The 14,233-nt window shown below is 44.3% G+C and overlaps 1 protein-coding gene across 1 annotated transcript; it reads left to right on the plus strand.

Moving 5' to 3' along the window:
- Positions 1-7,536: 7,536 nt before the first annotated feature.
- Positions 7,537-13,699, plus strand: dldh (dihydrolipoamide dehydrogenase; the record flags this gene model as incomplete). Its single annotated transcript, XM_079217549.1, has 12 exons — positions 7,537-7,590; positions 7,755-8,060; positions 8,802-8,862; positions 9,668-9,925; positions 11,166-11,226; positions 11,343-11,473; positions 11,581-11,750; positions 11,844-12,060; positions 12,170-12,343; positions 12,440-13,169; positions 13,333-13,564; positions 13,694-13,699. The coding sequence occupies 12 exons, from the start codon at positions 7,537-7,539 to the stop codon at positions 13,697-13,699; spliced, it is 2,400 nt and encodes a 799-aa protein (XP_079073675.1).
- Positions 13,700-14,233: the final 534 nt, after the last annotated feature.

Consider the following 14,233-nt stretch of genomic DNA (forward strand, 5'->3'; position numbering starts at 1 on the left):
CCTTCCAGTCAACTGATCTTCAAGGAGGGAGGAGCTGTGTTGTAAATCTGCCCCCCATGATTGCACTGGATGGTTATGGCCACTGGACTTGTGAAGACCACATATAGGTTATTTTAAATATAACTTAGCCAGTGGTTTGGGAATCTGTTACCCAAAACACCTGTGGCAATAATGATGGTAACTTAATTTTAAGTCTATAGGTTAGGATGCTCTCAGCCTTGAAGACATTTTTAGGAAACCGGGCTCTAGACCTGTGCAGATGTTGAACAAACAGCTGCTTTACCTATTCTAAACTTGGCCCACTTGTCTTGAAGTCGCATGTTCAAAGCTGTTGAGCTGTAGAACATCAGGTAATTTCTCAGGTTTGGATCCAAGTTGATAGCCTGGCAATTACACTGAATTGCTATTTTATTTTAAATGTAAACAACAAGAGACAATGCACATCAACATAACACAAACAAAGGTGTATATAGCCACACAAAACAAAACAGCGCAGAACAGAGAGAACAGATGACAATAGCTTTATATCACAAACAAGCACACCGTGTTTTATACAGTTTGAAGTGGTCTCATAAAGTTGCTACTCTGTACTGAACTGGTGTACGGAGCAGAGAAGGAATGACAGTAAACATTAATTGCAGGTGGACTGTGATAGAATATCATGTGGGTTTCACTTCAGCTAGTGAGTTGTCTTATGAGCTCTGTATGGGGACGTTTGTACTGTATTGACATGGTTTGGGAATTGCAAGTTGCATATATTGTGGCAATCTTTGTGGAATGGCCATTTTGTTTTCACCATATTTAACTTGCTGAGAAGATCATAGGTGGGTGACAACTCAGAAGTCTGGAATCAGGATAATGAGCTGTATATAAAAAATGAAAATGTAGCTTTTCCTCTAATTTGATCAAGTTGATATAGTATAATGTGCCCCAACAAGCGCACACACTGTTTAGTCTTGGTTTGATTAGGACTAGGCTCAGAGTTATTGCTCCTGGGAAAAGTCTGTTTTTATAACCTGCACATGAAAAACATACACACAATATACCTGGATCTGTACACATACAGACATGCTTGTTATTCATGCCCTTGTGTATATCCTCTATATGTAAACACAGAGGTTTATACTGCGTCCTAATTTCAGCCAAAATTAAAAGGCTTTGTTTTTGTTGCCTATTCACATTTAATCTAATTCAACTTCCTTCTCCTCCTACACTTACTCTTCCTTCTTCCCTTCCATCTCTTCTTCTTTGAGCTCCTCCCCCCTATTGCCTCCCCCACGCCTGGCCAAGGCTTGACTCAGGAGAAACAGAGGCAGATGTTCCAGGAGCACACGACAGCCCCCCTCACCCTCCCAGCAGTTAACCCCCGGAAAGAATTGACCATACAAGCATGCACACACATACATACAAAGAACACCTCTGCACAAATCTGCACTGGCTCAACAGTTGTCCAACTGAATGAACAACACACACACACACACACACACACACACACACACACACACACCAAGTCCTGTCCAAATCCCCTCAGTGTCCCTGATAGTAGCCACCCAGGGGTCAGGCCTGGTGTCAGCGTCCAGGGCCCAGGGTCTCTCTGGGCAGCTGGCCTGGCTAATCCTGCTGCTGGAGGCCACTGGTTCTCAAACTAAAGGCCAAGGACCCCCAGGGGGCCGCAGGGCAGGGATCTCAGGCAGCAGGCAGTGTGCGATTTGTTCAAACGTTTTTTGTTTGTTTGTTTGCTTGTTTTAAGGCTGTTAAACATTATACATTAAATGTCATAGTGTAGCAAGACTTAAACTGTGACAACCAAAAGTCATCAACACAAATATGTTTCATCATTACATATTTATGTTTTATAACCAAGCGTTGTCCAAAACTACAGAACGTTGTTTAAGGTCTAATCAAAAACAGCAAATGTTCTATAGAGGGAAAACATGTCAAACTACCAAATATCTTGAAATTCAACATTTAATGTAATGGTATAGCCATAAAACAAAATATTGTATTATTTCACTCAATGGCACAACTGCAACTAATGCTTATTTTCAACAAATCCTTTTCTCAAAAAATTTACTTATGTCTTGAAATTGCACATTTTGTCTGACCAACAATCTAAAAATGCAAAATAATTTGATTTGAATGACAAAAGACAAAGAAAAACAGCAAATCCTCACATTGCAGATGCTAGAACTGCGTGATGTTTGGCAATTTTGCTTTCTAAATGACTTGAATGATTAATCAATTATCAAAATGTTTGATGAAAGATGGTCTCAGCTTTCCTCATAGATTAACAAAAACTTAAAGAAACACGCATATGTGTGAAACATAAATAAAATGTGATGTCAAAGAGGAAAAAAGTATTCTTGTCTGATAATGAAGGTATTGCAACATTTAAGAGGAAAGTTGAAAATATTGAACTAATATTACACAATCTCAATACAGTTACATATTTTCTCACTAAACGGACTACCTGTCTTTCCTATATCTGTCAGTATATCATATATGTACTGTAACACAGGTGTACTACAAGTTTGTGTCACACATTGAGGCTAACAGGTGGTGTAAGATGCTACATTCCTGACTAGGATGGTAGGCGTCCTCAGGTCTTTGTGGCTCAGATTGGGAGGGGACACATAAGGCTTGAGTTTCTGATTTCACAGTGTTGTTGCTGGTGGGGTCTTAGCGGCCTGGGCACACGACCCTTCCTTTATCATTATAATCAGCGCAGCAATGATCCTCACCTTTATCTATCTATCTATCTATCTATCTATCTATCTATCTATCTATCTATCTATCTATCTATCTATGCATCCATCCATCCATCTATTTATCTATCTATCCATCTATCTATCTATCTATCTATCTATCTATCTATCTATCTATCTATCTATCTATCTATCTATCTATCTATCTATCTATGCATCCATCCATCTATTTATCTATCTATCCATCCATCCATCCATCCATCCATCTATCTATCTATCTATCTATCTATCTATCTATCTATCTATCTATCTATCTATCTATGCATCCATCCATCCATCTATTTATCTATCTATCCATCCATCCATCCATCTATCTATCTATCTATCTATCTATCTATCTATCTATCTATCTATCTATCTATCTATCTATCTATCTATCTATCTATCTATCTATCTATGCATCCATCCATCCATCTATTTATCTATCTATCTATCCATCCATCCAGCCATCCATCCATCCATCCATCTATCTATCTATCTATCTATCCATCCATCCATCTATCCATCCATCCATCCATCCATCTATCAACACAATGTGATGGAACAAATACATAATGCATGCAATGAATCAGACTAATGAAATAACATAGCAGCACAGGAATGTAAAACACTTGTCTAATTGAATATCAGGCTCTATTCAGTCGCCCTTAAACCCTTTCAGCCTGTGCACAAATTAAATATCTCAGTCAGCACCCCAGCTGATTAAAACTAGTATTGCCGTTGTGCATGTGGGAACCCAAGCAACATAGATGGAGTTACATTTGTTCTGGCTTAAATTGAATGATCCAGAGTCCCTGTGAGCTCTAATTTTTATAACTAACTATAGGCCAAAGGCTACCATGCTGCAACATTGTGTGTGTGTGTGTGTGTGTGTGTGTGTGTGTGTGTGTGTGTGTGTGTGTGTGTGTGTGTGTGTGTGTGTGTGTGTGTGTGTGTGTATGGGTAGTTGGTGTGATGGCGATATTGTGGCGGTTCCCACGACGGCCATCCATCCATTTCTTGGCACACACACACACACACACACACACACACACATACACACACACACACACACACACACACACACACACACACACACACACGCACACACTGGCCATATGGCCTGTGGCCACCTCATACTCATTGCATGCCTCCACTGTGATTTGGCACAGGGTCCCATCAAGCAACTAGTAGCTTTACTCTATGAAGGCATTTGGCCTGTTAATCAGAGACTGCAGAGAGAAATAAAAGGGGAAGAGGTGGAGGAAGGACATAGAGATGTGAGAAACAGATTAATAGAGTGAGGAGCAAGAATAAAGGGATACAAAGGTGAGACATGAAGAGACTCCATAGCGAGATAGAGATGAGGGAAGACATTTGGTAGTTGGTTGGTGTTGTGGTGTTTGGTGAGCAGATGGCTGGGGCTCGAGGAGGGGCGTGTCTTGTCCTCGCGACCCTTCACAAATCACACGGTTTCTCCCCCGAGGGGCTCGCGACTCGCCGTTCAATAAGAATCAATGGGAATTACTTCGCAAGAGAAAGGGATGAATGGGCGGCGGGGCGCGAGACCTCTTCCTTTGTTGTCCCCCTGCGTGTCACAGAGCTCCTGGTCACACACACACACGCGCTCACACGCAGGGACACGTACACGCATAGACAATAGGAAAGCACTTCAGTTAAACAATCGACCTCCAGCTAAACAATTTTTTAACCTCACACGCGCGCGTGCACGCACACACACACTCACAAAGAGGGATCAGTTGGGAGGAGTTTCTACTTTCTGCTGTTTCCTTAAGACACAATTAGAGAATCTGCTGGCATAAATTATGTTTTAGGGGAAAATGTCGACTTGATGCTGATGAACGAGGGAGGGGGGGTCACTTTCCATCTCACCATGCCTTTCGGTCACGCTTTGCCGGCATAATCAGAAAATGTGTGCCACGTCATGGTGATGAATGACTGATGGTATATTGGTCTAATACAGAGAAGGAGAGAAAGAGCACCGGGGACCTCTAAAAGTCGGGATGAGTGTAAATAAAAGGCTTCAAGAGAGGGATTTTACGCCACGCCACATAGGAGCATTGTATGCTATTGAGAAGGGGGCTGAAATCAACTGGTGAAATGAAATGAGCAGCTCGGAGCAGCGTCCTCTAGCTAAACACACATACGGGTATCTGGGAAGACGGTGGCAGGCAAGGATAATAGTGTTAAAGCTTAAGGTTAAAGGCCTTTCAATCAGCCTCAAGGGGTGTAAAGAGCACATCATGGACACGCAACCACATTAAACATAGGCGTCTCGTTTATAAATGCATTGACCCTGAGGGAGCTGAGCAGGGTCATCAAACTTATGCAATAGGACAACATCAGCTCTGCTACACAGCAATGTATCAGCGCTGTGTGTGTTGACATGATGGACTGGAAGTAGTCCACGGGTATAAGATGAATTAATGTGAATGAAAGCCTTGTTTAGGGACAGCAGCAGACCAGAGATGCTGTGCAGAGACACCAGCCTCAATTAGAGTTGTTAATTAAGGCTCCCCTCCCTCCTCACCCCCACATGCCCCTGTGTGCGCTCAGACGTGTAAACGTTAGAAGATGCTCTATAATGTTGCTCTTCAGTGGACTTCCCTACCTGCATCACCACACTAATAAAGAAATCATTCAATTCTCATTCAGCACATTTGGCCAAATTTAACATCTTCAGTTACTTCACAGCCAGAGAAAAAGCTCACAACAACATCATGCCAACAAGTGCGAATTCTTCTCCACATTTTTCTACAGATACAAACAGATATGCAAATTAGACAGTGAGTGAGTCCATGTGTGGAGTCAGTGTTATGTGCTCATAGTAGCCTACACATTCTTTCAGGGACTTGTATTATGACCACAATTGATGTAGCCTTGTCCTATAATTGTTTGATATATTTTTGATTGTATGCAGAAACTGTGATATTGTGTTATCAAACAAATTGTATAGATTACTGTTTATGCAACCGGCCATGCTCTCTCTCTCTCTCTCTCTCTCTCTCTCTCTCTCTCTCTCTCTCTCTCTCTCTCTCTATTTCTCTCTCTCTCTCTCTCTCTCTCTCTCTCTCTCTCTCTCTTTGGTGATGTATTATTGTGGGAGAGCAGGTGCTGCCGGCCCAATTACCATACAGCTGAAAGCACAAAGAAAAAAACTCCCCCCCCCCCATCCAACTCTCCCTCCTTCTCCTCACAAAGTCCCTTAATGACAGCCACGCGAGTGACACACCACCAAGTCTTTTTTACTGCCTCTACCAAAGAGCAAGTAAGATCAATACAGAGGCATGCGGTGAAAAAGGTTTAGGTGTGTTGGCCTGCAGTCAGTGTGCGTTTTTATTTTGGTGCGTCTTTGGGCACTACTTGGTTTAGATTTTTCGGCTTCACAGTTTTTGACCTGCATCCATATAAATTAAACTATATGCAGTGAATGGGGATTTTGTGAAGTCATCATCATAAAAAAGTCATCATCATTAACATTTTTGGAGATGGGGTGATCTGTAAATGTATACACCTGTTTATTCTTGGCATAAAGGGACGCTGTTCTGTTACATTATGCCTTTTTTTCAGGGAAACAGCTCGAATTGATCAATCAAATGCTCTTAAATTTTTTATTTAGCATTAAATCTGTAGATCAGAGTACCATTAAGACATTAACATACATTAAAGATAACCAATTGTAAAGCCGGACTAGGCGGGTATGTTGTGTAGGGCATGCAACTAAGAAATAAAGATACGGTAATAGGAACAAATCGACTTGTTTTGAGGGGTGTGAACATGTGAAAACCTCGGCAGGGGTAACACCATAGGAATGTGGCGGAGCAGATGGCCGTTGTAACGCAGTTGGGGCGGCTGGCAGCCGGCTGGCCATGCGGGGAACAAGCCAGCCATCCCTTTAGCATATCACCCCAATAGGCTACGAGCAGCCACCGTCAGACTGCGCTGCTGCGTGTATAAATCACTTGATGCTGAGATGTAGAGGATTTCGTGCAGAGGTTAAAGAATTTGTCGGAATGTAAATGGGTCCTGTGTGTTTCGTTGTGGAGGAGGGAGGCATCAGGGGAAGCAAGGGGTTGTTGCACATTTAACAGCTCACTAGCCATTTGGTCTGTCCCTTTGAGAGAAAGAGGGGAGGGGGTGGTGGGGCGGGTTTAGAAAAGTTGTGTGGTGCGCCCCCCACCCCCCTCTTTCTTTGTGATGGCCCGGGGCGGACTTGTGGTGGTGGTGGAGGGAGGGGAAGAAGAGGAGCAGAGGGGCTCATTTGCATCTTATTACTCTTCGCCTGTTGGCTCGGTATAAAACCCTGTGCAGAGCAGGAGACTCATCAGACATACGCACTGTTATTCCGAGAGAGGCACAGAGAGACGAAGACTTCATCAGCATATCATTATCTATCAAGTGGGGAAATAAACAAGGCCGTCAAGATCTGCCTCTTCTCTTCCAACGATTGACTGGAATTAACTCTCTTATATTTCCATCGGGGATTTCATTCACGTTTTGTCCAAGGGATCCTTCTGCTGAGGATTACTTTTCACTGTAAAACTTTTTTTTCTCTCTGTCAAAAACTCGTGCCTCGCATGGACAAATAGAGGGGCATAAGACAGACGCACCAAAGAAAAAGTTTCACTTCATCTTCACTCCTGCGCGTCAAGAGTTCACCTTGACTGTGACATAACGGAGAGACTTAAAAAAAAACTTCTTCCATGATTGTTTGAGTCGGGCTACACGGACCTGTGGACCTTTCACTGCTTTTTGAAGGGCTGTCAACACAATGGGACGCCTGTTTCTGCTCCTGGTTGTCACTCTCTCCCTACTCACCTGCCAGGTAGGTTCAATATGAGGGCATGATGCTAGGCTATTAAAAACACACGTCGCGTGTGTTTGCATAGTTTTATGGCTGTAAAAAAGTTTTAAAATACTTTGTCCTTAACTTTTCAAACATCATGACGTTACCTGTTTCAAACACACTGGGCTGATTGTGTGTTTTAGGTTTTGTGCTCCGGAGTGTTTGAGCTGAAGCTGCAGGAGTTCCTCAACAAGAAAGGGATACCGGGGAACTCAAACTGCTGCCCCAGAGGCTCTGCTCATCCGCAGGGCCATAGCCAGCAGTGTGAGTGCAAGACTTTCTTTCGGGTTTGTCTGAAGCATTACCAGGTTAACGTCTCCCCTGAACCTCCCTGCACCTATGGCGGTGCCGTGACTCCCGTCCTCGGCTCCAACTCCTTCCAGGTGCCGGAGACCAACGCAGACAGCTTCACCAACCCAATCCGCTTCCTCTTCGGTTTCACATGGCCGGTAAGTGTTTATAAACATCGTATGAGAAACATTATTTGCAATACGGTATTTTTGCCGTATTTTTGGTATAAGGATACCACTACAACCTTTCCTGCAAGATTATTGTAAAACGATTATTTTTTTAACCGCATTTCAAATGTGTGTTTTTTTTGTGTATATTATTTGTGTCATGTGTTATTTTATTTTGATGGATGTCACATGTTTAAGTAGTAATGGTCACTGTTAGACTGTAAAGTTATTACAGTCTTACTCCATTGGGACATATTAGCTTTGAAGAGTGCAAAACGCAACAGATGCTCACAAACTCCACACTTGTGAGGGTCTTTGTCAGCGCTGTGTGAGAGGGGCTATTGTAGTATTTCTGTGCTCTTTGGTAGGATAACACGGGGAGGGGAGGAGGGCGAGTGTGTGTGTGTGTCTGTGAGAAGAGGAGGGGGTGTCACCAAACGCTCGTCTCCTCCGACCAGGCGTGGTGGGAAATTTAACATCCTCTGAGTTGGCACATCATTGGCAGCGCAGCGTGAAATTCCGCCTCGTTTAGTTTTACGGCTGTGTCAGAGTGTGATAGTGGCAGGGGTGTGAAAAAATGAGCAGGTAGTAGCCCTTATTAGGACCCTAATCAACACGGGAATTAGACTGTGAAGTTTATTGGGAGGCCTCCTAATGGCCCTCTGCTGCTCTGCGGAGGGAGGGAGGCCTCCAGACCGAGCAGCTGTTGACTCTCCCTCTCTCTCTCCTCAGGGGACGTTTTCACTGATCATTGAAGCTCTACACACTGACTCCCTGGACGACCTGACAACAGGTGGGTGACAGCCAAAAAAGGCAGCAGTGTAACTCAAAGACAGGCCAGAAGGCTAATGGTGGCCTTGTTTTTTCACAGTTGCATGTTTTTCATTTAGTGCTCAGTCATTATTACAGTCTTATCAAGAGCAATTTACACGATCCACTACCATACATATATTTCAGTAGCCTACATCAAGGCATATCCACTATATAATATAGTATATATACAATATAACTTGATTTAAAGACACTTTTATTTAAGGTTTATATAACATCATAAGATAAAGGCCACCCACCGTTTTTGCAGGTGCCAGTTGAGATTTGCCCCTACAGATATTCATTTAATGTAATCTTAATGTCATGCTATTCTCGCTAATGATGACTAACTGACCATAACATGGGAGTGAGTGTCTGTGATGACGGAGATAGTGAAAAATCCAGGCGTAGTCTACACTCTATTTCTAAATGAAAAGGCACAATTCACATATAACATGTTTTATTTTATTTTATTCAGGCAGCAGCATCCAACACTTTACTGTTTTGGAACCATAAAAAAGTATTATCATTCTGGCATTAAACCACCTGCCCAAGTCAAAAAAAACTCAGATATGTGACTGTCTTTCGATAGAATGCCAAGCAAAGAAATCTTCATTATAAAAAGAATACAGATATCTTAGTATCTATAAGTATCATCATTTGACAATGACAAGGTGTCACCCCCCTTGTGCACCTGTTCTGCAGAACAACATGCGGTTAGCACTCAATCATAACACTAACAGTATTAACATACGACCAATAACAAGCTGCGTTGTTGACTTTTGCAGACAACCCAGAGCGTCTGATCAGCAGGATCACAATTCAGCGTCACCTCACTGTTGGAGATGAGTGGTATAAGGATTTGCAGACAGCCGGCAGAACTGAGCTGCGATACTCCTACCGCTTCCTGTGTGATGAGCACTACTACGGCGACGGCTGCTCTGTCTTCTGCCGGCCCAGAGACGATGCTTTTGGGCACTTCACCTGCGGCGAGCGCGGAGAGATCATATGCAACTCTGGCTGGAAGGGACCATACTGCACTGAATGTAAGTGTGTTTGGTTATTAATCCGCCCCAATACACAAGGAATAATAAAACTTGCTTTTCATTAGTTATGGCTCAGAACGCTGAAGAATGCATTATTTAACTCTCACAACTAAGGAGCTATAAATTAACACTTATGAGGGAAATACTTTCTGGATTTCTGAAAAGCAATTTTCAAAGTTAATCACTTGCCCGCGTTTATTGTTGAGGGACTTTTTTCACCTCCTAATGCAAGGCCCGTGTGCAACAGGCGTCAGTTAGTTATCCCATAGCACCAGAGGCCTCAATTCTAATGAGCCGGAGTGGCTCCTCAGTAATTCACACGCCGCGTGCCTTCCATTAGACCACTGGGGCCTCCTCACCCCAAACCTCCTCCCCGATTGGCCAAGTGGGGGTCCTGTATTGTTGCTGCTCAGGCTGGCGATTGGCCGAGCAGGGTTGTGTATTGTTGTGGAGGGGGCAGCTGCTCGGTGAGAGGAGACAATGGAGCAGCTGTCTGGTGGTTAGCTCCACACAGACCAGCTGGCCCTGGAGGGAGGAGGAGGGGAGTTAGGAGAGACGGGAGGAGTGGAGGAGGGAAAGGATGAATTTGGAAGAGGAGAGGAAGAGGAGAGGAGGAGAAAAGAGGGGATAGGTCGATTGAAGACGAAGGAAGGAGGATCAGAAGTAGGAGGGTAGAAAGGGGGGAGAGGAGGAAAGGGGGCCAAGGGTGAGAAAAGGGACTTCTGACCCACAGTCAAGGGGAGAAAGGAGGCTTTGTGTGGGATGCTTTTGTGTTGGAGAGAAACCATGTTAAAGGAGAGGGCTTGTGGGCTGGTTCCCTAGTTTGGTGACCAAAGTTGCCTGTAGACTGTTAAAGTTAAAAGGTAACATTTGCCGCAACTTTTGCAGCATTGAGGATGGTCAGGAATTACCTGATGACCTTCAAGGTATTATCCTTTCCCACTTTAGCAGCTAAGTTTGGTCCAGTGTGTCTTTAACTACCAAACATGAGCCACTGGGTTTATGAGGCCTCTCAGACAAACAGACAGACAGGTGAGCAGGCAAACTAATTGTTGAGACACAGGTCAACAGACAGGCTGAAAGACAGACAAACAGATAAGAAGGCCAAGGCGCCAGCCAGACAGGCAGGCAGCTGTTTCAAAAGACCCTCTGTGAATGGGAGACTGATGGAGGGTAAACACATGTTTCCAACACTGGATTTCCCATGATTCACCTGTCACTATCTGTTTCCTCCCTGCAGCAATCTGTCTTCCTGGATGTGATGAAGAACATGGCTTTTGTGATAAACCTGGAGAGTGCAAGTAAGTCATGCTGACAAAAATAAAATGCATTGTTTATATCTGGGAGTTGATTAGATGGATCATGAATAGATATATCTATTGTTATTAACAATATTTAATGAATTTTGTGTTCCCAGGTGTAGAGTGGGCTTCAGTGGTCGTTACTGTGATGACTGCATTCGTTACCCAGGCTGCCTTCATGGCACCTGCCAACAGCCCTGGCAATGTAACTGTCAGGAGGGATGGGGTGGGCTCTTCTGCAACCAGGGTGAGTTTACTAAGAGATTTACTACTTTGTTGGCACTCAATCTGCTCTCTTTCCTTCATATTTCGGCTGTATTATTTATGAATGTTGCTCCTTGTTGATGTTTCCAGATCTGAACTACTGTACACACCATAAGCCCTGTATTAATGGAGCCACCTGTACCAACACTGGCCAGGGTAGCTACACTTGTTCCTGTCTGCCTGGATACACGGGTGCCAGTTGTGAGATCCAGGTCAGCGAATGTTCTGGAAACCCCTGTCGCAACGGAGGCAGCTGCACTGTGAGTATTAATCGAGAGAAGTGATGACAAAAACAAGTGTATTCACTGAATCAAGCCTGTGTGTAACCACTGTTTCCATTATTTCCATTATAGGACAACGATAACGACTATAAGTGCAACTGCCCACCTGGTTTCTATGGCAACAACTGTGAGTTAAGCGCCAATACCTGTGCAGATGGGCCGTGCTTCAATGGAGGGCGTTGCGCCGACAACCCTGAAGGAGGCTACTTCTGCCAGTGCCCGATGGGATACGCTGGCTTCAATTGCGAGAAGAAAATCGACCACTGCTCCTCCAACCCCTGTTTGAACGGTATGCTGTCCTCTTTGTTTTATGTCACCTACAATCAAACATAAACCTTGAATTAAAGTATCTCGGGACTAATTCTCGCACTTCGTTTTAATCCTTCTCCCCTCTGCAGGTGCAGAATGTGTGGATCTGGTGAACTCCTACCTTTGTCAGTGTCCTGAGGGATTTTCAGGTCAAAACTGTGAGGACAGCAGCAGCATCTCTGGATACTGTCTGTCCTTCCCTTGTCAGAACGGTGGGACGTGTCAGGAGGAAGTGAATGGCTACACTTGTAACTGCCCTCCAGGTATGAGAGCACACTAACATTATGTACATTATTCGTTTTTTTATGAAGCTCTATCATAGCTTTGTTCGAGACTCTTAAACTCTGCTTCTTCTTTAGGATATACTGGTGAAAACTGCAGCTCCCCCATCTCCCGCTGTCATCACAGCCCCTGCCACAATGGAGCCACCTGCCATGAGCGTGGCGGTCGCTACGTGTGTGCCTGTGTGCCCGGCTATGGGGGTCACAACTGCCAGTTCCTCTTACCAGAGGTTCCCAGGGGTCAGCCGGTGGTGGATGGACCGGATCGGCGATATTCTTCTCCAGAAAATGAAAATATTGAATACGAGGAGGATGACGACAGTGGATTCCCCTGGACCGCTGTCTGTGCCGGCGTCTTCCTCGTTCTTGTGATTCTGATCTGCTGCTCGGTGCTGGTGGTCTACATTCGGGTCAAACTGCAGGAGAGGCACAGTCACCACAGCGACAGTGTCCACAGTGACAGCCACGAGACCATGAACAACCTGACGACCACCAACAATTGTCTCCGCAGTGACAAGGAACTGGGTACTATGATGACCACGTCAATTAAAAACACCAACAAGAAGGTGGATTATCATTCGGACGTCGATGGGTCACTGGGGGCTCTGAGTGGAATCAGTGGGCTTAACGGATCAGAGAAGAACGGCTTTAAGACCCGATACCCCAGTGTGGAGTACAACCTGGTTCATGAGCTCCGGCCTGAGGATCTGTTGCTATGTAAAGAAGAGGAGCGTGATGAGCCAGAGGTTAAATGTGAAATGTTTGATGAGTCTGACTCGGAGGAAAGATACAGGAAGAGACAAAACAGGTACATACAAAATATACACTTACATGGGTAGACTGCGTGGACATTTGATTTTGTGCCTGCATTAAACTGCATGGATAAAAATGTTAGCCTTGATGCAAGGGTGGCATGTGTTGTGTGAAGGACGGCGTTTCTGAATCTGTTTGTGTTCTTCTTCGTCCCACAGTGACGCATCAGAAATGAAACAAGTAGACGAGGCACCAAGCTGCAGCGAAGCGAAATATCAGTCGTCCAGCGAGTTGAACCATCACGCAGCAAGTGATCTGAAATTCCAGTCAACCAGTGAAGTTGAATACCACAGTTCCAGTGACAGCAGGCACCAGTGTACCAACGACACCAAATACCAGTCCGTATATGTTATGTCGGACCAGAAAGATGAATGTATCATTGCTACGGAGGTGAGTACACAAAAATATAATAATCTGCAAACACAAAATACAGATTAATTAAATTGAATTAAAGTAATTTGCCTCAGCACACATGTAAAAACACACTAAAAACAGATGTTTCTTCTCTCTGTATTCCAGGTATGATACCAGTCCAGACCAGATCAGACCAGTTTCCTGTGGTTGATGGCGGTCCACACACACCAGCCCTGAGCAGTAGAGCTCAGCTTGTCTCCAGGAGGTTTTACTCCTGCTGTTTGCTGCTGTTCCCTGGGATTTACCTGAGGACTTTGAGCTACAGTGCTACTGAGCCAACACAGAGTCAGTAACGACTTGGCAAGGACTTAGTACTACAGTAGTACTATGCGTGAATAATTGACATTTTTGAGCTGCAATGGATGTCTAATGCTGACTCAGTGCTATGGATGAAGTGACAGAAGACAATGCTCGCACTCTTTGTACAGAAACAGTGCTGAGCGAGTACTCATGCAGCAGTGGAAGATTCACTGCTTGTCCCAGGATGAACTATGGAGTATTGACTTGGATGTTGACCGATGATATTGTAGTACTGTGGAGTACTGGTTGAATGAACTGTGTAGTACCTTTTGGAGTACTGAGAACTATTGAAGTACTGTTGTAGTACTGTTATGTGCTGTGGTTTTACGATGCAGTGTAAAAGCT

The sequence above is a fragment of the Taurulus bubalis genome (genome assembly GCF_910589615.1).
Source record: "Taurulus bubalis genome assembly, chromosome: 4".
Classification (NCBI taxonomy): Eukaryota; Metazoa; Chordata; class Actinopteri; order Perciformes; family Cottidae; genus Taurulus; species Taurulus bubalis.